This window comes from Choloepus didactylus, chromosome 9 (genome assembly GCF_015220235.1).
Source record: "Choloepus didactylus isolate mChoDid1 chromosome 9, mChoDid1.pri, whole genome shotgun sequence".
Lineage (NCBI taxonomy): Eukaryota > Metazoa > Chordata > Mammalia > Pilosa > Megalonychidae > Choloepus > Choloepus didactylus.
In genome coordinates, this window is record NC_051315.1 from 130,424,630 (window position 1) to 130,446,759 (window position 22,130).

A 22,130-nucleotide genomic window follows, 5' to 3' on the forward strand; every position below is an offset into this window, starting at 1 on the left:
TCCCATTCCACCAAACGGGAATATTCTTTCTCCAACCTTATCCATCTTCTGGCCACGGTGTTGGAGAAACCACCCCAACAATGTTGGCATCAGGTACAAAAGGGACAGTACCTTTGGCCCGATGTTGCCGATGAGCCCCCGGTCTCCCCTCTGTCCTGAGCACTTGCAGGGAACCCCACAGCAAGCCTTCTCGGCGATGTTGTCCTACCAAAATGAGAAAAAACAGTTCAAGTCTCAGGAAATGCCTAGGAAAAAAAGCATAAATATGCTGTGAGGGGTAAAATCTGATGCAAATTGGTTTTCACAGGGACAGATGAAGTCACTCCTGGAGGCATTAAATCAAGGACTGGCTTAGGCTGAGGGTTCAGCTCTTGGCGGCTAGGGGGAGGGGGTCTCGGCCTTATTTCTAGAACTTTCCAACATACATTCATGTTTCAAGTATTAAGTAGAACTTACGTATTTTTAAGCAGTAAAGAGCAAAACCTAACAAACAAATTTCAAATGGTCAGGACTGAAGGCAGTTCCAAAATACAGATACACAGCATGCTCTTCCTCAGAACCACGGTCAGGGTCACAGAAAATGGCACCAGCCTAGCGGAGTCCTCTGGAACAGCCTCTTAGTCACACAAAACACAAACTCTGGGTCACTTGTGCCTCTAACACCCATCAGACACCTTTGACCTTCCCTGCCCATCCCAGACCCTGATCTTACGTGGGTAAGCACACACTCAAAATGTTTCCATCTGCTAAACTGGCGGTTGCCAAATGTTTTTTCTTGCAATGAGCTTCCTACAGCTTTCACTTTCTCCTATGTCCCAGATTATTCATTAAATCACTTCTTTTCACCCAATTTAAAAAAAAAAAAAAAAAGAATGAAAGAAAAGTCCTAAGTCCAGCCTGGGAAGAAGGATGGAGAGAAGGAAGGGGTAGAGTCAATTCATTCCATTCACAAAACCACAATCCACTGTTGCCACCACCAGAGGATCTCTGAATCCAAGACACAGCCTCACCCTACCCATAAAAACCCAACCCCATTCCAAAACCCCTGACCTCTGTCCTGACTTTGCCCACCCTTAGGAGCTGTTCCTCCACCTGAGAGAAGCTGTACTCAGTGGGAATTAGGAAGCCTCAGAGGGGCTCCATTGCTTCACAGGAAACTAAAGAACAAGGCAATAAAGTGCTTCCCCACCCAGAAGTGGTCTTCCTCTTCCCGAACATTCCAACACCGGGCACACTGTTTCCTGTTTGAGGATGGCCATCACAATGCTTTGCATTCCCAGCAATCTTATGAATGAAAAGCTATTAAAAGGGCAACTACGAAAGGCTATAATAGCAACTTATTTTCCAGCGAACTGTCTTTCTAGCTGTTTGACATCTCCATGTGGCAATTAGGCAGATCCCAATGAATTAAATGAATTAAAATTACCCACCCAGAAACTCCTACCCCATCCGTCTGGTGATAAATGACTTCAGTATCTTGAAATACCAAATGAGTGTGGTATCTGAACGTAAGAACATGAAAGACTTACAAGTTGCTCTGCTAGTTCGTAATCTAAATCCAGCAAATTAAGACTCAGGGGCCTGTTGTACGTGAACCCTCGTCCGAACTCCAGCTGCATCACCCTCTCCAAGTTGGCCACACGCTCCAGGCCCACGAAGATCAGCGCTTGGACACCTGTGAGGACAGGTACATTTAATAGGCTCCCTCAGCACCTGAGAGCCATAATGGCTTTTTTCTGGACTTTCTTTATTCACTTTAATCAAACCTATTGGTGACTTTGAAGAGCTAAAATTCTGAAACTTTGGACTCTGCTGAGTGGCTGTTTCAGATATGTCAATAACTAAATTTACTATCATAAATGCAGCAAGTGACACCCATGAAGTGTATTTGTGCATTCATTCTCATGCTCAGCTCACACACAGCGTGGGTATGCTGTGGAAGGAATTGAAACATTACACCTCCAAAAGCAAATAATGGCCGTCTCATCTCCACTGCTCAGGGAAAGTAAGCTAATAAATATAATGCTCTTACGATAATTTATACTTCCACAAATTCTCCTCAAACCTTTGGTGTTGGCCACCACTTTTGTTGGCCAATGCTACCGAATTCCAAGCAAACAGCAGTCAAACATTACATCTGATCAAAGGCGTGCATGCTTGCATTATTTATTTTATATAATTTAACTGTATTTTCTTTCCATATTTGGCATTGCTGAGCTGTAGAGACTGCAAACAGAAAATACAGCAATATTTTGGCCAGTAGAATAATTCCTGGTCTATATGAGAGAGCTAAATGAATTGCAATTTCCAGCTGTGCTACCCTCTGGACGAGTCTGAGCCCTGTGGGGCTTGTGCCCGGGACGTGGAATAAAGCTGTGCCTGGTACGTGAGAAGCCTGGGATCAGCACTGACACAGCACCCACGGGCAAGGCAGGGCGAGGACACCGGGTGGAGGGGCCTTCACCTGAAGCCCTGCCCTTGGAGGACTGTCGGTGGCGTCCTTTCTCTCCAGCAGAGATGTGCCCCCTGCCTCCCCAGGTCTGTTGCTCACATATAGAAAGCCACAGAGCATGCATACCTTCTTGGCGGAGCTCCTCAGACGCTCTTTGTAAATTGGCCATATCTCCATCCACCCCATCGGTAAGATGAATGACCACCTGCAAATAAAAGTTAGGTCAAACCCTAGTCCATATTAAGAAGAAATAATGTCATGGATCATTGTAGGGGAACTGAGATTATCTCATCAAATCCTCATTTTACAGGAAACTGAGGACCAAGGTTGAGAAATGATTTTCCCATGTTCAGGGCTATTTGATATGATGCAATAAATGAGGTATAAAATAAATGTGTATGTGTTGGTGCTTGATCTACTAAAAAAACAAAATCAACATTGACAGTAAAAACAAAGCCAACATTGACGATAAAAGCAGTTTATCTCATTCTCGTGTTTATGTGTTGTAATTTCTGAAAATCATATGTGTGTCTGTATACAATATGTATGCATGTGAGTGTGAACACACACATACACGCACCCAGAGAGAGAGATATAAACAGGAACATAACATTTAATTTATAAAACTATATTTAGACATGAATTAATCTCAAACTCAACTCAATCAAGCTTACTTACTAATTTTCAGGATACTTTTATTCTATTTAGAGCTTAGGTAAAACCAACAAAATGGGAGAGATATTACACTTCGGGCTGTTATGACCACTTAGTAAGTAAAGGACTTTTGCGTATACATGTCATCAACCTGGTCAACCATGAAGAGCATTTATATAAGAATAATCTGGGGGAAGCACTTCCAGACATCAAGGTATTCCTAATTACTATGACAAATCCAGAAACTTCCCAGAAAGCACCTGAAGCACGAGGAGCCCCTCTCACCTTCACGCTGTTGGGCGAGGATTGCCTGAACTTGTTCTGGTAGACCTTCAGCGTGTCCGCAGTGAGGACGTAGGGGTGCTGGTTGCGCATGTTCCGGAATTTCTCAAACAGCTCTGGCCGGTACTCATCAAAGTCAAAGGCCTCCACGGGCCCAGTGGGAGTGTTGGCCGCGATCGACACCCGCACGGTGGGTGCCTGGCTGCCAGTGCAGCTAATCCTCTGCATCTGGCTGATTCTATTCAAGATGTCATCCACCCTGGACTCAAGCCCTTTCTGGCTCACAAATACATTCTGGTTTGTCGAACCATCAAATCCCAGAATCACATCCAGATTACAGACTGAAAAGGAGAAACACAAGCAATGAGCTGTAATACAAGCTGCAGAGACCAGTTCTACTTACACCCGTGGCAAGTACAACCCCAAGGCATAGACTGGGACATCATGCTCATGGATGAAATGAGGGCTTCCAAATACAATCTTTGAGAAGCAACTAAATCTGCTTCTTTCAGAAGGAAAAATGATGCTAATGTCAGGGAACAAAAGTGTAGGTCTTTTAATACAAGGTTGCTTTTTCGTCATGTTCATTAATTTTGGTATGATAATATTCAGTTGCTTTTTTAGATGCATCCCAACTTTGCACTTGAAATTAAACACACATGAGACCTGAAATGCTCTGATCTCAAGCAATGGATCTAACAAACCTATAAACAGAAAGAGGGATTAATAAATCTGAATGGAGGGGATAGGAAAAAACTAAGTGTCATAAGGGCAAAAAAAGATAAGCTGTTCATGCTTATCCTGCAAGAACATCCAACAAGTGACTTAGGTGGTCACTAGGAACCAACCCACATGGATACAGCTAACTATCAGAAGCAATCAACTGCTTAAGGAATCAAAGAGCCAGCAGTGGGGATCCATATCAAAATGAGGATCAACTATCAAAAGCACAGGATTGAAAATAAGCACACAAGGGGATTACCTTTAGAAACATCAGTCACACCAGGGCATAAAGTCTCATGCATCGCATCGTGCAAAGTTTCCAACACTTGCTCGCTCAATTCCGACAGCTCCTGGACATTCCCCACGCGGAACGCCGTAGCGCTGTTGGACGCCATCTTCCCAACCTCCTCTGAGTCAATGTTTCTCACGCCAACCGCGAACACCTTGACACCTCTCTGGGTGAGCGCCAGGCTCATCTCCTGGGCGTCCTCGACCGACTTCCCTCCCGTGATCACGAAGGCGATCTGAGGCACCCTCTGATCCAGCCGGCTGCCTGCCTCGGGCACGAAGTGATTGAGCCGCAGGTGCTGGAGGCCCACCTTGGTGTTGGCATGTCGCCCCCCTTTGTAGACCACTTTGTTGATGGCGTCTATAATCTCCCGCTTGGTGGTGAAGTCCTTGAGGAAGAATTCGTCGGTGGGGTCCGTGTTGTACTGGACCAGCCCCACTTGGATGGAGTCCCCTGCTTCGTAAACCGTGTCTACAATTCCGGACACAAAACGGAGCACTTCTTGGAAATTGTCCCTCCTGAAATTGATGGAGCCATCCAACAGGAACACAATGTCTGCTTTCTTTTTCTCTAAAAATGATTAACATGAAAATGAGGAGAAATTCAGTTTCCGTACCAGGAACAAAAATATACAAAAAGGTCAATTGAAATGAGACTTTGCTATAGCTTATTCACAGCGAAACCTTGGCTCTTTTCCATACTTCCCTAGTTCCCTAATTCACAGCCCTCAAAAAAAAAATGCCACAAACAAAAAGATAAATGATGACTCATCAAAGCAAAAAGGAAAGAAAACACAAGAACTCAGAGAAACTGAGCCCTGGGTATCCCGCGCAAATTGGAATTATGCCAAGAATTCAACAGGGGCCTGAATTGACCATCTGTGGTCTTGGGTGTTTCAGGAAAGGCCACTAAGCTATTTCTGTTCAGTCAAATATAAATGGGAGTCACAGCCAAAAGTTAGAAACAACCCAAGTGTCCACCAACAGATGGATGAATAAACAAAATATGGTCTACTCTTACAATGGAGTATTATTCAGCTGTAAAAAGTAATGAAGTTCTGATACACATGACAATGGGGATGAACTTTGAAAACATCATGCGGAATGAAAGAAGCCAGACACAAAAGGATAAATATTGTATGATTCTACTTACGTGAAATATCTAGAATAAGCAACTTCATAGAGATAGAAAGTAGATTAAAGCCTACCAGGTTACCAGGGGACATATGGAAAGGGGAATGGGGAGTTATTGCTTAATGGGTCCATTTGGGGTGATAAAATAAGTCCCGGTAACAGATGGTGAGGATGGTAGCACAACATCGTAAATGCAACCAATGCCATTGTACGGTACACTTAAAATGTTTAAAATGGTAAATTTTATGTTATATATCTTACCACAATAAAATTAATTAATTTTTTAAAATGAGGCTCTCCAGCAGGAGTAGGGGGTGGTGGGCAAGGAAGAGCTGGGAGAAAAAGGTTGGAAAAAGGGAAGGAGTCCTACAAACCTTTGAAAATTGTATGCCAGGTTTGTGGCAGCCTGCTGAACATCAGCAGCACTTGGGGATAATTTCCTAATTATAATCAAGCAATCAAGACAGGAGCGGTGGGGAGGGGGGGGGGTCAGGAGACAGTATGAGGGGTGCCACAGCCATGCCGGAAGGACACAGTGAAAGAGCCAAGCAGGAACACAGAGACACAGATCCTCCCCGGAAAACCAGCCCTTGCCATTTCCTTCAGACACCCGATCAGCCACCACATGGAGAAGGGATTAGATTTGCTCTTGGTAGCCGCAAAGGTGAGAACCAGGAACACAGGGTAGAAGCTTTAGTTAAATAGCTTTACGGTCACAGGGAGGTGCTTCCTGATGGCCAGACCTGCCCGAGGAAGGACAGGGGCCTGGACCACGGTGGGTGTCCTTAATTCATATTAAAACAAATGCTTGTTGACAACACCATCTGCAATCATGGATCATGCAGCTTGTACCTGGCCGTGAAGAAGGAGGTGTGTCCACTCCTGGAGGTGCAGGGGTGGCTCCAGAGGGTTCAAATGAGTACAAGACTCTGTTTTCTATGTTGGGAAGCTGTGAAAATTCTTGCACAGTCAAGGCCAATGTGGGGTTGTTGGTGATGGTCTGCAGCTCGGTCAGGTCAACATCTTGGTCTCCTATCCCTAAGCTTATGATCCCAGAGGAGCCGATCACCTGTGAAAACCTGGAAACGTCATCCTGGGAGTTTCCACCAAGAAACAGGACTAGATGTTGGGGCACCCCATCTTCTATCCTGCTTCCAGCAGACTTAACAAAGAGATTTCTTGCCACGAATTCCAGAGCTTTGCCAGTGTTCAGCGGAGAGCCTCCTTTTAACCTCAGGCGACGTAAGGCATCAAGCACAGCGGGCTTGGATTTGTAGGTCTTCAGGAAGAATTCTGGGAAGACATCATTGCTGAACTGCACAACACCAATCCTCACTTTACTAGGGCCGATGTTGAGTCTTTGGACAATCCTGCCAACAAAATCTCGGATGTGTGCAATATCATCAGACCTAATGCCGTCAGAGCTATCAATTAGAAAGACAATGTCTGCAGCATCACTCTCAACAGCTATGGGTAAGGGAACAAAAAAAGGAAAATTCAACTGAATGACTAGCACTCAATCTGCTTTTGTTTCTGAGATTTGCATTATATTATAAATTTTACATTATATTACACCATAATATTAATTCATAAGCATTAAAATTATATCTTGAGACACCTGTGTTGTTCATCTCTTAGGCTTTTTAAAATTAATCATTAAAACATGTGCCTGTTTGCCTTTTTCATCAAGACAATTTCTACTTCTTTAAATATTTTAAGTTCTCTAAGACTGTCTCTGACTTTATTTTAATTTGGGCTTTGTGGTCTGGGTTGCTACTAATTTTTCAAAGTTAAGCAGCATTGAGAAATTAATCCTGGATTACCACAATTACAGAATCATGATCAGTTGCTACCACAAGATGAGAGAGTCAGCTGAGGCCAGAGGAGCTTGAGTGACTTGTCCACAACCATTAGCTAGTGACCACCTGAGTACCTCAACTCTATGCCGAGATGCCACATCTCCCCAGCCTTCGTGGCCACCCCCGCCCAACAGGGGCAGATACGTACAGTACAATACCATACGCTCTATATGCATCAAGCCACATTTAGTCTCCCCAGATGCGTCTTTCACAGCATTTCTTTTTGCTCACTTATCTCTAATATTTACAGAAAGCTTTTATTTTCACCATTTTTCCATTCTTTCTTTACATGAATCCATTCTTAACTATTATGTTAATCCAAACATACTGGAAAAAGACAAAATCATGGTTTCCCATTTGTCAGAAATATAGTATTGTACTTTTCAGATGCCGTTTTATTAAACTACTCATTTGTTGCCCCTCAAAAATTTCAACCTGTCTTTAGTCTCATAAATTGCTGAGCTATTGATGTGGAAATGCAGCACAGCAAAAGCTGAGCGGGTTGTATAATTGAACCATTTGCACTGGGGAAGAGAAAAGCAGCCCCTGGCATCAGGGAGCTGGCATGGCCCACAGAGCTGGGCCTTGGGGTTCCTCCGTTGGACATAAGCAATTTCACAGACAAGTCAACATCAGAGAAGGCCACTCTGTGGTCATGATGAATCAGGACAGAAACAAGACCCCTGGAGAATCATATCTGAACACAGACAAAAAGAAGAACATTGTCCAAACCACAAAAAAATAACTAGACACTGCCTTATCCAGACTAATATAAGCTACTGCTGCTTCTTTACCAATCACAGCTTTGCCTCGCTGTAGTTTTTCCTCCTAAATAAGATTTATTAAGATACCCAATCATAGCATTAGCCCCATTTCTTGACAGCATCCAACCTAAAGCAAAGCCTATCTTCCTTAAAATTACCTTCCCCAAAATCACCCATGACAGGTCCAAATCCATACTAAGATGTCCCATGCTTCATCATGGGGTGTGTACTCTCTCACTGCAAGAAGCAATAACCCAACCTGCTCAACCCCGGTGTGGCCTGGTGGTCTGGGGCTGGAAGACGTTGAAAATATAAAGCTGAATGAGCACCTTCAGATATTCCTTTATTTTTATTTAACTTATCATGAACACCATGGTCCTTAAGCCTGTTAATTTTTATATCAAAACACTCAGAGAAAAAAACAAAAGGTCTCACCTGGAGGAGGATAGCGAGTGCTAGCCAGGATTCGCTGTATTTGCTCTGAGGTCAGGGTTGTGATAGGCGTCAGCAATTTCTGCTCCAGGCTGGGCAGCTCCCTGAAGGTGCTCACCGAGAACACATATTCAGGGCTGAGAGAGATCTTCACCAGCTCCTCCTGGTCTACATTCCTTGCGATGGTAAAAGGCGCTACCCCGTACTGCTTGAGCTCCACTGCTGAATCATCAACCTCATCATCAGATCTCCCAGAGATGATGAGGACCAGGAACTGAGGGACACCCTCTTCAATCCGGCTCCCCAGTGGCCTCTTGAAGATATTCTTGGACACGTACTCCAGGGCTCCCCCAATGTTGACTTGCCTCCCACCTTTGGGCCTCAGGCTCCTCACTGCATTCTGCACTTCCTCCTTGCTGGTATGAACATTCAGGAGAAATTCCACCTTGGGGTCCTCACTGAACTGGATCACTGCTACCCGGGTCGTGTCGAAGCCCACGTCCAGGGATTCCACCAGCCTTTCAATGAGAGTGCGGATGTACTGAAACTCTGGCGCAGCTCTTTGGGATCCATCGATGAGAAAGACCACATCCTTCTTGCCACCAACATCTGTGAATCAAATGTCAAAATGGGCTTCACCTTTGTCGGCACTAAACTCTTAGCTTAAATGGATAACCTCCCAGTTTGTTGCACGGTCACCACCTGATAGGCAAGGGATCCTAATAATCACTGTTTGTACAAAATATCAGTTGGGGTGAGAGCAGAGTGAATCCTGGACATTTCAATGTTAGAGGTCAGGGGGAAGAGGAGGAACCAACAAAGAAAACAGAAAAGAGTAACCCTGAGGGAGGAGGAAAACTGGAAGAGAGGGTGCCTCGTGTTTCAAGAAGGAGGGAGTCTCAACTGTGTCGGAAGGAGGATGGTGCCTGAGAATCAACCATTGGCTTTCACCAGGCAGTGGGATCTTGACAAGAGCCAGGGTGAAAGCCTGATTAGGGTGGTTCAAGAAAGGCTGAGAGAAGGATTATAGATGTTCTGTCCCAGTTTCCCAAGAGGAGGTGAGCATCCCTCAGTTGTACCATATCATTTACCCCCATGCACCCTCATTTCCCCAAAGGGCACTGTATAGTGCATCTGACTTTTCTTCCACTCTGACTCTTCTTTCTTTCTTTCTTTCCTCCCTTCCTCTTTTCCTTCTTTTTCCCCTCTCTGAGCCATGGGGCTGCTGATGGTGTTCTGCAGAATACGAGCTATGAGAGAGCAAGGACGTGTCTGCCTCACGCACCTCCTGAGCCAGCCTAGCTGCAAGGGAGCCTTGGGGAGTATTTATTGAGGAAGTGGGTCTATCTCAGCCTCCTTCCCTCTTGGCAGTCAGGGCTCCCATGTTTCCTAATTTATTGCCTGAGGCCTAGAGAAAAGGTGCAGGATGAAGGAAATGGAATCACTTACTGCCAGTTAAAGACACTGTTTCTCGGCACCAAGCAAATGCAAGCACCATCTTTCCACTTAGACTCTGAAAACAGCAATATTTCAGGGACTGTGCCCAGGTTTCAAAGATCCCCTGTGGTCAAGCCCCATCCCTGACCACAGAAGGCTGCCAGTTTAATCTACACAAGTAGGTTGGAAGCAGTGTGGACAGACAGCACACCTGGATGTCTAATGTGGCCATCAGAGGCTAAACAATGAACCACGATATGTCCACCTTCGAGAGCTAAATTTGAGCAAAACATAAATCTAAGCACCTCTCCCATCCTCTGCCATTTCTGGCCACCTTGGCCAGAGAAGACCCACGGTTCCGAATTTTTTGTGTAGCCCTAGTTTTTGCTCCTTACTGCAGAGGAAACAAAATTTGTAGCCCACAGTCCAAACAAACAGATACAGATGATTATGAGAAACAATTACTCCTTACCTGGACTCGTGGGAAGGATCAAAACTGGCTGCAACCTGCTCAACTCTTCCCGGCTGAGCCGGGTCACTCTCTCGGAGACGACCTGTTGGACGGTCGCCAGCTGTCGGAAGGTGGGGATGGCCACGGCGTAGTCCGGGATGTAGGAGATGGTCTGCATCTCGGTGATGTCGGCATTCCCAATGCCGATGCCGATGGGCACTGCCCCGCCCCTCTTGAGGACCACCGAGGGGCCCCGCACATCGTCCCCAGACCTGTCCGCTGTGAGGATGATCACCAGCTGGGGGGTGCCTTCTGCCATCCTGCTGCCCGCGGAGGCAATGAGGATATTCCTCAGGACGAAATCCAGGGCAGCCCCGGTGTTGGGGACTGGCCCTCCCAGCAAGGTGAGCTGGCGAATGGCGTTGACGACACCCTGCTGGTCCATGTACGAATTCAGGTAGAACTCCGGCCGGGTCCGGTCGCTGTACTGCACCACGGCCACGCGCACCCGGTCTGGGCCCACGTCCAAGCTCTCCACCACTCGCTGGACAAACTCTTTCAGTACAGTGAAGCCGCTTCTGACGCCGTCAGAGCCATCGATCAGAAACACCACGTCCTTTTCGGCTGAAACTGAGACGAAGAAGCCCTGATGACTCACACAGGGTGAGATAGTGACAATGTCATATCAATTATGGCAGGCTGGGTAATGGCCCTGTGATGGATTGAACCGTGTCTCCCATGTTCAGATCCTAACCTCTGGTCCTATGAATGTGACCCCATTTGGAAATAGGTCTTTGAAGACATTATTAGTTAAGATGAGGCCAAGCTGGATGAGGGTGGATTGTAATACAGTATGATTGGATCCAATATACAAGATGAGGAAATTTGGACACATTCAGTAAAAGGAAAACAGGGAGAGATTCAGCCATGTGACTGAGGCAGAGCTTGAATTATGCTGTCGCCAGCCAATGAGTGTTGTGGATCGTCACGCACCAGAAGTCAGAGCAGAGGCCTGGCATGGATTCCCTTCTTTTAGAGGAAGCATGGCCCTGCTGACTGCTTGATTTTTGGATTTCTGGACTCCATAACTGTAAGACTGGAAATTCCTGTTGTTGAAGCCCACTTGTCTGTGGTCCTTTGTTGCAGGAGCCCTGGCCAACTAAGGTAGCCTCCCAGAGATGCCTGGGGCCAACCCTCTGGAACTTGGAATATGTACCCTATAGGGTGGAAGGGACTTTGCAGATGGGATTAAGTTAAGGACCCTGGATTCTCTGGGTGGGCCAATGCAATCACAAGGCTCCTTCTAAGAGGGAAGCAAGAGATATCTAGAGAGAAGACATAAGGACAGAAGCAGAGGTCAGAGAAAAGAGAAGATGTTGTGCTGCTGGCTTTGAAAATGGAGGAAGAGACCACGAGCCAAGGAGTGTGGGCTGCCTTTAGAAGCTGGAAAAGGCAAGAAAACAGATTCTCCTCTAGAGGAGATTTTAGTCCATTGAAATAATTTCTGACTTCTGACCTCCAGAACTGTAAGATGATACATTTGTACTGTTTTAATCTGCCAAGTTTGTAGTAATTTGTTATGGCAGGAACAGGAAATGAATACACCAATATATAGCCCTCTTCTTTGTAGAACTTTTCAGTACTTGAACAGTATAGTTAACTTTCAACTTTCAACAGTGTACTCAAGAAGACTGGGGGTAGGGAGGAGTGGATATGGTATGGCAGAGACCCCATAGTCATTACCATTTTATAGATGGAAAAGTGAGGTTCCAAGTCATGATTGAACCAACAGGGAAAAAAATGTAACCTGGATGTCCAGGTGACAATCTGAAACCTACAGCAACGGTGCCCTGTAGTCAATGCATACTCTGTAGATGCTCAGTGTTTAATCAAAAGGACTAGATGTGAAATTATTCTTTTCACAGCATTTTAATCAAGAAATGGAAACTGATCAAACAAAGCCATCACAATGTAGATTAGCCGTTGAAAATTTTAACAGAGTGTTTGTGATGAAAATTTATCTGCCTCCCCTAATGCCTTATATTTTTTAATGGCTACAGCAACATCATTATAATACAGTGATGTCCACCTAAAATAAAGACATTGGGGAATAGAAAGACTGTTTAGCTGTAATTTAACCGTGTCATGTAGCTTTTATTATGCATATGGCAAAAGTTGTGTTTGTAAAAGTGGGATTTGAATCCACTGGTATGTCTAAATCTTTATAATGAATCTTATTATGAAATATTCTAATGTCGTTAAAAATACATAAACTCCAATTCTCTTGTTTGACCTAGAGAGCAGGAAGACAGTCAAAGCAGGAAGAGAAATTTTACATTCTATTGTTCCTGCAGAAACCACCTGTGAAAGTTTCCTCTGCCAGGTAAACCTACGGAAGCTTCTATCTGAGGACACAGAGCCAGCTGCCCACCTTCAGCTCATGCATTGGAAAATTGGGGTGCAGAAGCAATCAGAATTCCTATACCATACCTGGTGTTGGTGCCCCATTCTGCACCGATTTTAAGAGATTCACTATCTGTGGTTGGAGGTCTCCCATCTTGGGAAGCGACTCCGCAGCCAGGATAAAGGCGGGGGACGGAACGATCAGCTCCAGTTCCGTGGGGTCTGCGTTCTTGGCTTGGATTATGAACGGTACCACCCCAGTCTGCTTCAGGTTGCCAGCCGGCCCGTCCACGCTGTCAGACGACCTCCCTGCAACCAGCAGCACCAGGAACTGCAGCACTCCATCCTCGATCCGGCTCCCGGCCGACTTAACGAAGATGTACCGCTGCGCGTAGTCCAGAGCATACCCCAGGTTGAGGGCCTTGCCCGTCTTGAGCTTCATCCTCTTCACTAGACTCAGGATTTCAGGCTTATTCTGGTGCTCATTGAAACGGGACTCCACCCTGACATCATCGCTGTACTGGGCCAAGGCGATCCGGGTTCCGTCGGGTTTCACGTCGAGCTCATCGATAACCTTATGGAGAAAGTCTCGGATGGCAGCTATCTGGCCCATGGCATTGGACGAGCCATCGAAGAGAAAGAGAATGTCTCGCTTGCTCTCTGCAATACAAGTAGACACAGTGAGGGATAGGAGCACCACATCTCCAGCTGACATTAGCCCAGCACCACCAGCCTCCGCTCAAGGGTTTTGACAACTCCACCTGATGGCCACTGTACCAGCAAGAGAAGAGAAAGCCTGCAGCGGTTGTCACTGAAATGTCCAATTTCAAAGCATCACATATTTGCAGAGGAATTGGATGACTAGATGGCTGTATCCGATCTAGTGTCATGCAAACAGAGCAAGCTAAGGAAACTGCCCAGAGGGTTCTTTGCTCTCTCTCTAGGAGAGCAGAGAGCAGTGTCAAACTATTATAAATAAAACTATTGAAAATGTGATACTTATTGTACTTTTGGTTAAAAAATGACCTTGAGCTCTAGTGATAAAAACCAAACTGATACCGGTTAACCTCCCACTCATGAACGATTGTCACATATCTGCTCTAATTGGATTATCTTCTCATTAAATTTGAGGTCATGGATTAGAACCCAAAATTGTACCCTCATTGCTGTTAGTGAGTTGGGTTCTCAGTCAGTGAAAGCACAGCTGCCTGCCTGCAGGAGGCCATACAATGTAGTATGATTATGATTTTCAGTTCGAACTGTTCTTAAAATTACTTTGATTAGGTTTCAGTTGGCTCAAACTTGATACCCATTTGTGGCGTCAGGGCTGGTAGATCTAATGCTTCCAAATCTACTGCCATATTAATTTGTTAATGTAAAAAATCCAGACTTCATTTGGAAACCATTTTACCATCTTGCATAAAGAGATACTCTTTGTTGGGCTTATAACAAATAATTTTCTAGATACAGTGGATCTTGAACATAAAAAATGTCATATAAAGAAAATAAAATTTTCAACTGATTCCAATGCAACTCTTGCGTTAAATGGAATCTCTCTCTCTCATTTCCATCATTTCCATCTGGATTTTCACTCCAGAAATCTTCACAGGCATTGGGGTAGGGATGGAGGAGCTTCTGAATAAAGGTTGGGAAAACATGGGAAAACAGAAGCTGGATTTCTATACTTCCTTTCATCAACAAACACCCTCTAGGCAGAGAATCTCCACGTGCTGGTACAGTGTCTCAAGCACCCATGGGAGCAAGTCGTCTTGGTGGAGTTCATGACCCTCTTGAGTTGGGACCGGCCAATTGCCCTCCAGAGAGGTCTCCGAGGAGGGGGTGGGAGGATCCCCGCATGGTAGGGTGACTTTACCTGGCTGGGCGAGTGGGACTTCCTCCACACCTCCACTAACATATGTGGTTAGGGGCTGAATCAGCTGCTGAGGCAAAGCCGGCAGGGAGCTGAAATCATCCATGAGGTACACCAAGCTCGGGTTAAAAGCAATCTGCTCGAGCTCTGCTTTATTCGCCTGGCTAGCTCCCACACAAAAGGTCAGGACGCCCGCCCGCGCTAGGGCATTGGCAGCTTGCAAATAGGAGTCATCAGCCTGCCCGGCCGTGAGCAGGAGCAGGAGCTGTGGCACGTGTTCACGGATCCTGCTTCCGCCGGCTTCCGTGAAGTGGTTGGCATGGACAAAGCCCAGGGCCGCGCCCGTGTTCAGGCCCGACCCCCCCTGGAGCTGCAACTGCCTCAGGTGAGCGAGCAAATCTGCCTTGGTCTCATATGTGTTTAGAGAGAACTCCGTGACGGGAGTGTCACTAAATTGCACTAAACCGACACGAATATTGTCATTTCCAACATCAAGGCTGCTAACTAGGTTCACAGCAAAGTCACGCACATAAGGGAAATTGGTTTTTCCAACGTTGGACGATCCATCCAAAAGAAAGATGATATCTCTTTTGTTTGCACGAACTGCAGTGGAGCACAGAAAACAAAGTGAGACATACACACGGCGGAAGGGCTCTCATGTGTGCTTGCAACACGTGCACACATGCCAACATTCAGAACACAGAGAAAACCAGGGTGGCAAAGCATGTCCATCTCATAAAATATGGCAGACGGCTGCATATTTTCCGCTAGTGGTGGCCGGTGTTTGTGAGGCATATTGATAGCCAAGTTTACGAAACCAAGTTGGCTCACAGAGAGATACAGTGCCAAAGTCAGAGTTTTTGCAACCAACACAAATGACCAGAATCCCTGAAAGAGAGCATTCCTTCCCTGGAACACGAATTCTCCAAGGGTGCTGGGCCTGCCTGCATCACACATGTAACCCCAAGACTGCAAGCAGATTTGCATGTGCAGAGCTGGGTCCTCCTTGGTTTACCTCTGCACACTTACAGAGAGCTTTCCATCTACAGCTTAAAAGCAGTTGACCCAAGTCAACTGGAGGACACAGTTCCTTAAAGCTAAATAAATAAGCTCTTCCTTAAAGCTAAATAAATAAATAAGTAAGCTCTTCTCATCTTCAAATCTGCCTAGGACCTCCAATTTTTCCTTCTCTACTGGTTTTCTTCCCCTGCCATTGGGGATTCACAGTATTGCTAGGCAATAATCCAATGGGGTGTCCCTGGGAATCCCCCCAAGATGTGACTACAGAATAACAGGGACAAGTTACAATACAAGGAGACTGTTTGCCATGCATGGCTAAGGTTATATACATGAAGAATAAAAAGTACAACCTTCAAATCATGGGTTTTCCCCCAAGATATTTAGCACATGCCTTTAAAAAAAATAATTTTCCACTTCTTCCCTTGATGCCTTGCTAAAATTTAGACCTAACAAGTGATTTTATCCTATGTTCTTTCAAACTGAACATTGGCTACACAACTGGATTAGAAGTTTGAAGGAATGAAGAGAGAGAGAGAGAGAATACAGCTTCTAGAAGACCAGGGCCTCAAGAGAAAGCATGCACTCATGCAACGACACAGTTCATGCATTGAACAATCCTTCAGAATTCGTGGACAAGCTCCCTTCCATGATATTCATCTTCATTAAGGACGGCAATTTTACATGGTCAATTCACAAGCTCATTAACTTTTATATTGTCTTTGAAGATAACTTTCCACTGATCATCATATTATATGAGGGCTTTGAAGAACCTCTGGGTTTTCATCTTCCCACCCACTCACCTAATACACTTTCCCTTAAAGACTGAGAAGGGGGTGGAGGGGGTAAGAGCTGAGGACACTGCAGCCCACCCTGGTCAGATGGGGGCCATTTAGAAGAGGACGGCCAGCTCAGGAGAAGCAGGAGACAGGCTGAATATTGGTGGTAGGAGAAGGAGGATGGACAGTTGTCACCATCAAAAAAGAAGAAGAAAGAAGAGAAAAGAGAGAAGGAAGACACTGGGAACTGGCCAGGGACAAGAACTGAGAAGCAACGTTCTCAGCCAGAAGCTTCAGCAACAGGTGGCCCCATGGCCCCGCAGTCTGAGGCATGTAATTCTTAACGTCTAGAATTTTAAGTCATACAATTCTCAACTCAGGCTGAAAGGAACCCCAAAATAAATCTTATTGTTTGGGTTTTCTTTTGTTTTGTTTTACTGTTGCTTTCATCATTTGACAGTTGACTGGTCTAGGCTCTCCTTAGCTAAATTCAAATAAAACCTCTTTTTTTCATTGTCAATGGTCCTGCCTCCAGACCACGGCACTGTGTGTCTGCAGCGGGGGCCACCTTACCTTCTGTGGTCCCGGAGAGGGTCCTCAGCGGCCCCAGCAGGCCGGGCAGCAAGCCTTGCAAGGGCATGGCCCGGAACTCGGCGGGGATGAACACCAGGGAGGAATCAAATGCGATCTCTTCCAGCTCAGCCCGGTCAGCCTCCTTGTTCCCGACCGAGAAGGCCATGATGCTGCTTCTCTTCAGCTCCTGGGCGGGCTGGCCGATTTCGTCTCCGGACTTACCACCTGTGAGCAGCACCAGAAGCTTCGGGACGCCCTCCGCAGCCCGGTAGCCGGCCGCGCTCGTGAACAGGTTGTTCCGGACGAAGTCTAGCGCGGAGCCCGTGTAGCGGGCCGGGCCGTCCAGGGCCTTCATTCTCCGCACGGCCGCCGTGGCTTCCTTTTTGCTTGGGTAGCTGTTGAAATAAAACTCGGGCTTCACGGTATCTGCATACTGAGCCACTGCCACTTGGATCAGGTCCTGTCCGATCTCCAGCCTCTGGATGATTTTGGCAATGAACTCGCGGATTGCGTTGAAGTTGGCTGGTCCCAGGGCCGATGAGCCATCTACCAGGAAGACTATGTCCCTCTTGTTGACTTCGATGACTGCAGGTAGCAAATGTTATAGGGTCAGGAGAATGGCCTAACCAAGCACATTCAACAACAATCTACAAAGCTAACTCGGTTTAAAGGATGTTCCCATTAGCTCCGGCCAGTTTGAAGTCAGTGGGAATCCCAGAAAGAAATTTGTCATGAGGCACATGCCACTTACGGCTGCATCCTTCCCCATGGAATGACAAACCAGGTGCCCTCCCATCCTGTCCATCCTACCCACAGCAGCCCTTTTTACAGAATAGTTGCACTAAAACAAATTTAGCTTAGCAATGTTGTCACTCCAAAGCCAGTAAGCTCTTTCAGCCATAAATAGACAGCTTGGATATTAGAGGCCAGAATGAAGCTGCAGTTTTAATAACTTAAGGAGAAAACGGCATCTGCTTTACTGTCTGGAGTTCCAAGAACACATGTCACCAAATGCAAAGGCAGAAAGAGCACAGACCTGCCCACCCCCTCCAGCTCTATTTTCCATGTCTTCATTTGTCAGGCAACACCAATTGCTTGGCACCATAAAATTTATTAAAAGGAAATCAGCGTCAAAACCAGCAGGTGCCACAGGAGTATAACATGTTGAGAGTACGATCACTTAAAGACAAATCACATAGCAAAGCACTGCACCAAGGACACCGCCGGACAGGGACGACTGAACCTCTGTCTAACTAGAGAAATGCTGTATCAAGGCTGTGGACAGCCCACCTGGGCCATGGAAACACCATCCAGAGACCTGCTACACCTCTCAAGACTTACAAGAACACAAATGGTTAAACCTGGGTGGTTTGTTATTTATTATTTACTAAATAATTATATGAATTCAGTAGTCCTCCATTACTCTTTACTATCTGATACATAGCAATTAGATTTTGCAACACTTCAATTCACTTGAGATTTGACTATCTTAGTATTATTGGTCCAAACTCTCCTCTTTAAGAGAAAATCTATAAATGCACACACAGATACAAAATGACCGGGGTCAGGCTCTTAGGGACCATTGCTTTGGCATCAAATCATGGTATAAACAATGACTTGCAGGTCCTCAGACTCCTCAGGTAGACAGGACATGTGGACTTTTCGCCACACACGCATGCTGTTAGATACTGAGCCCCACAGACCCCTGCCTTCCTCTTCTCTCCATGTACAGGTAAAAGATAAGTAAATACATATGTAGCTGTCCATACAGCTAATGACGTACTTTTCGTACACATTCAAAGACAGTGAGCACACCTGGATATACACCCTCATCTACACACTCCTATATACCATAGGTGGTATAGACATTGAGATAGACACCATAAATGCAGAGGCTCCTATACAACATGAGATGATATGATACATGATTGATAAATAGATCGATTTCCATCCTATTGATCACCAGAGCTCAGCAGGCACCCGCATCCCCTGCTCCCACCCCAGTTGGCCTAAGAGACCCAGGGAGACGTCTCGAGTGGCAGGGCCCAGTGTGCCCTGCAAGTCTGGAGGACAGTCTGGGCGCTGTGTTCTAAGGATGAGGCTACATAGGAAGGCACCTGAGACATCTGCAAGGAAAGGCTTCTCAGGAGCCCCTCTCCTGACCGGGCAGCCCTCCCTGGACTACCTCCTCCCCGTGCTGCGCCCGCCTAGAGCCGGCTATGGATTGGAATGGTGTCTTTCTGGATGGATTTCATTCATGCCCGTCTTCCCCACTAGACTGAGAGCTCAAAGAGAGCAAGGACATAGCTGAAGTCATGTTGAATAAATGAAAACAAATGAAATACAGAACTCAGATCAATGGCCAAAGGAAGGTGGGTTTGGGATAAATGTGAAGAACTTTCTAGGAGTTGGAGCTCCTCCTATACTGCACCTCTAGAATTGGCCCAGAGGCCGTGAGTGTAACGGATGGATTCGCAGATGCCTGCCTCGAAGAGAGGTGGCCCCTCATCTGCGCACTCTCTGCACGGAGAGGAGACCCTGGTTCTAGAGAACAGAAGGCTGTATTCTCTGTACTAGCATCTCTAGTACCAACAGCACAGTTATCCACCAGAGTAGCAGCATATTTCAAACATCATTTAATCTTTTCTTAAGATTTGTAGTCATTGGTATGAACCTCTAGGTTGAGCTTTCTTTCCTTCCTTTAGTTGAGAACTTGCTGTCTCTCTGGGCCACACCTTTTATTATTTTGGTTTAAAATATATTGGCAGGTAAACCTGGATGTGCAGATGTGCAGGGGTATGTTGTAGACTGAACCGTGTCCTCCTAAAACACTTAACCCCCTCGTCCTGTGGATGTGAACTTATCTGGAAATAGGGTCTTTGAAGATGTGATTAGTTAAGAGGAGGCCACACTGGACTGGGATGGATCCTAATCCAATGTGCCTGGTGTCCTTATAAGAAGAGGAAATTGAGCACAGACAGACAGACAGACAGAGGAGAGAAGTCACATGACAGCTGAGGTACAGAAGGCTGGCAGCCACTGCAGAGGCCAACAGTGTGGATTCTCCCCTCCACGCATAAGAGGAAGCAGGGCGTGCTGACAGTTTAATTTCAGACCTCTCGTCTCCAGAACTGTGAGACAATAGACGTCTGTTGTTTTAAGCCACCCAGATTGTGGTACTTCATTACGGCAGCCCCAGGAAACTAAGATGGGGGCTCTTCACGTTATACATAATATTAGAGACGATAGATAGATACATAGGTAGGTAGATGGGTAGGTAGATAGACAGACAGACAGATAGAAAGATGATAGGTAGATAAGTAGATAGATAGATAGATAGATAGATAGATAGATAGATAGAAAAAAGATAATAGATGATTACAGACAGACAAGATTAGAAAGATAGGTAGGTAGATGATTGACAGATAGGTAGGTAGGTAGATAGATCAGTAGGTAGGTGATAGATTGATATTGATAGATATTCCATATGGAACAATATATCATGTATCTACTATGTACATATTTATCATGTACATAACATAGAATAAATAGACACTCTATAATGATTACCCTGAGAGCTCAAGATACATGAAGCTTCTTGCCCCTACACCAAGTGGCCCCAGCACATTATATCATTCTTTCTGAGTACAAACAGTGACACAACATGTGGGCTGGGAACTGGGAAACATCACCCTTTCCTCCTCCCAAATGCTAACACCTCCTGCCACCACGGCACTATAAAATCTACCAACGGGCCAAGGGAAGGGCTGAGTTCCAGCACTGATGAAACACGAACTTGGGGGGACCTGGAATCAGCCCCATGAATTTGGAAATGCACCCCTCAGGATTTCAGTTCTGAGCCAGAGGTCCCCTTTGGGTAAGCAAGATGTCACTTACATTTAATTTTATCTGCAGTCCTGGGAATTCATAATGAGATAATGGATCCTTGTACCTAGAAACGTGCTTAACTAAATATAATAAGCCCCCCAAAAGTATTTAATGAATCAAAGAATAATTGAATCCCTATGTTTGCTTCATGGCTCAGTCACTTACTAGTTGCCTGACCTTGCAGAATTGTGTAATTTCTCTGGGTTTTGGTTTTCTCGTCTGTAAAATGAAGGGGCTGCACCATGGATTTCCTTGATTCTGGTTATAAAACCCTGTGATCCTCACAACTGCCTCTTCTGGAGCCAGATCATGGACACATCGCTAATCCCTTCAGCCTGCTGTGGAATGCCAGCCCACTCTGCTGGAACTGGGCTGAAAATACCCTTGTCAGGAGGTCACCCTGAAGGCCCTGCTCACTGAAGGCACTGGATAAACCCCTTGAGCCCTCACCTCCCGATTGACTGCCCCCTGCCCGTCACTGGATGCTGACCCCCGTGGCCCTCAAAGACCCAGGATTGGTGGGGAGTGATCTTGCTCTTCCTCTTCTTTCCCTACAAAATTGTCCTCCAACTTCCAAACCACCCTCAGCCTGCCTCAGTGCTCTCTTCCTCCTCACACTAGTCCTCCCACCACCCTCAGCTCCTTGGGGAGATCTGCCCAACACTGCATCTCCGTTCCCTGAACTCCTTCCCACCAATAAAGTGTATTCTCCATTCCACTTCAGACTCTGCTCCTGGACCACATCTGGCCTTTCAGCCCCAGAGACACCCCCTCTGACGTCCCACCCATCCACCCCTGAGGGACCTCCTTCCCCTCCAGCCCATTCCCACTGCCCCATTTCTTCAGCCACACTGAGGTCTCCAATTTATTTAGGTTACCCACTCTTGGTGAGGCCCTGTCTAGCTCTCGTCCCTCTCTGGGCTGCTCACCCGCCCTGGGCTATCGTTGGGACATCTCTGACTTAAACAGCCTTGTTCCCTTGCTCCCTTCCCTCCACCAGACTCCCCGGACACAGCCTGCACCCTGGGGCTTCTCCTTGTGTCACCCAGTCAGGTGGATGGTTCTGGAGAAAATCGCACAACCAGGCTCCTGCCCTGCAAGCTTGGCGGCATCAGCACTAGGCT

General features: G+C 46.1%; 1 protein-coding gene across 5 annotated transcripts in view; it reads right to left on the minus strand.

Moving 5' to 3' along the window:
* Nucleotides 1-22,130, minus strand: part of COL6A3 (collagen type VI alpha 3 chain) — an 87,271-nt gene that overhangs the window by 39,743 nt on the left and 25,398 nt on the right. For 3 of the 5 annotated variants that reach the window (XM_037849570.1, XM_037849569.1, XM_037849566.1), the window contains 11 exons: nt 17,119-17,703; nt 14,753-15,352; nt 12,967-13,539; nt 10,498-11,106; nt 8,592-9,197; nt 6,386-7,000; nt 4,371-4,970; nt 3,392-3,729; nt 2,579-2,657; nt 1,530-1,675; nt 112-204 (listed from right to left, as the gene is read on the minus strand). In XM_037849570.1, the coding sequence (XP_037705498.1) occupies nt 112-204; nt 1,530-1,675; nt 2,579-2,657; nt 3,392-3,729; nt 4,371-4,970; nt 6,386-7,000; nt 8,592-9,197; nt 10,498-11,106; nt 12,967-13,539; nt 14,753-15,352; nt 17,119-17,703 (4,844 nt within the window). The remainder of the gene's footprint in view (nt 1-111; nt 205-1,529; nt 1,676-2,578; nt 2,658-3,391; nt 3,730-4,370; nt 4,971-6,385; nt 7,001-8,591; nt 9,198-10,497; nt 11,107-12,966; nt 13,540-14,752; nt 15,353-17,118; nt 17,704-22,130) is intronic. The other 2 variants (XM_037849571.1, XM_037849568.1) reach the window with 1 other exon arrangement.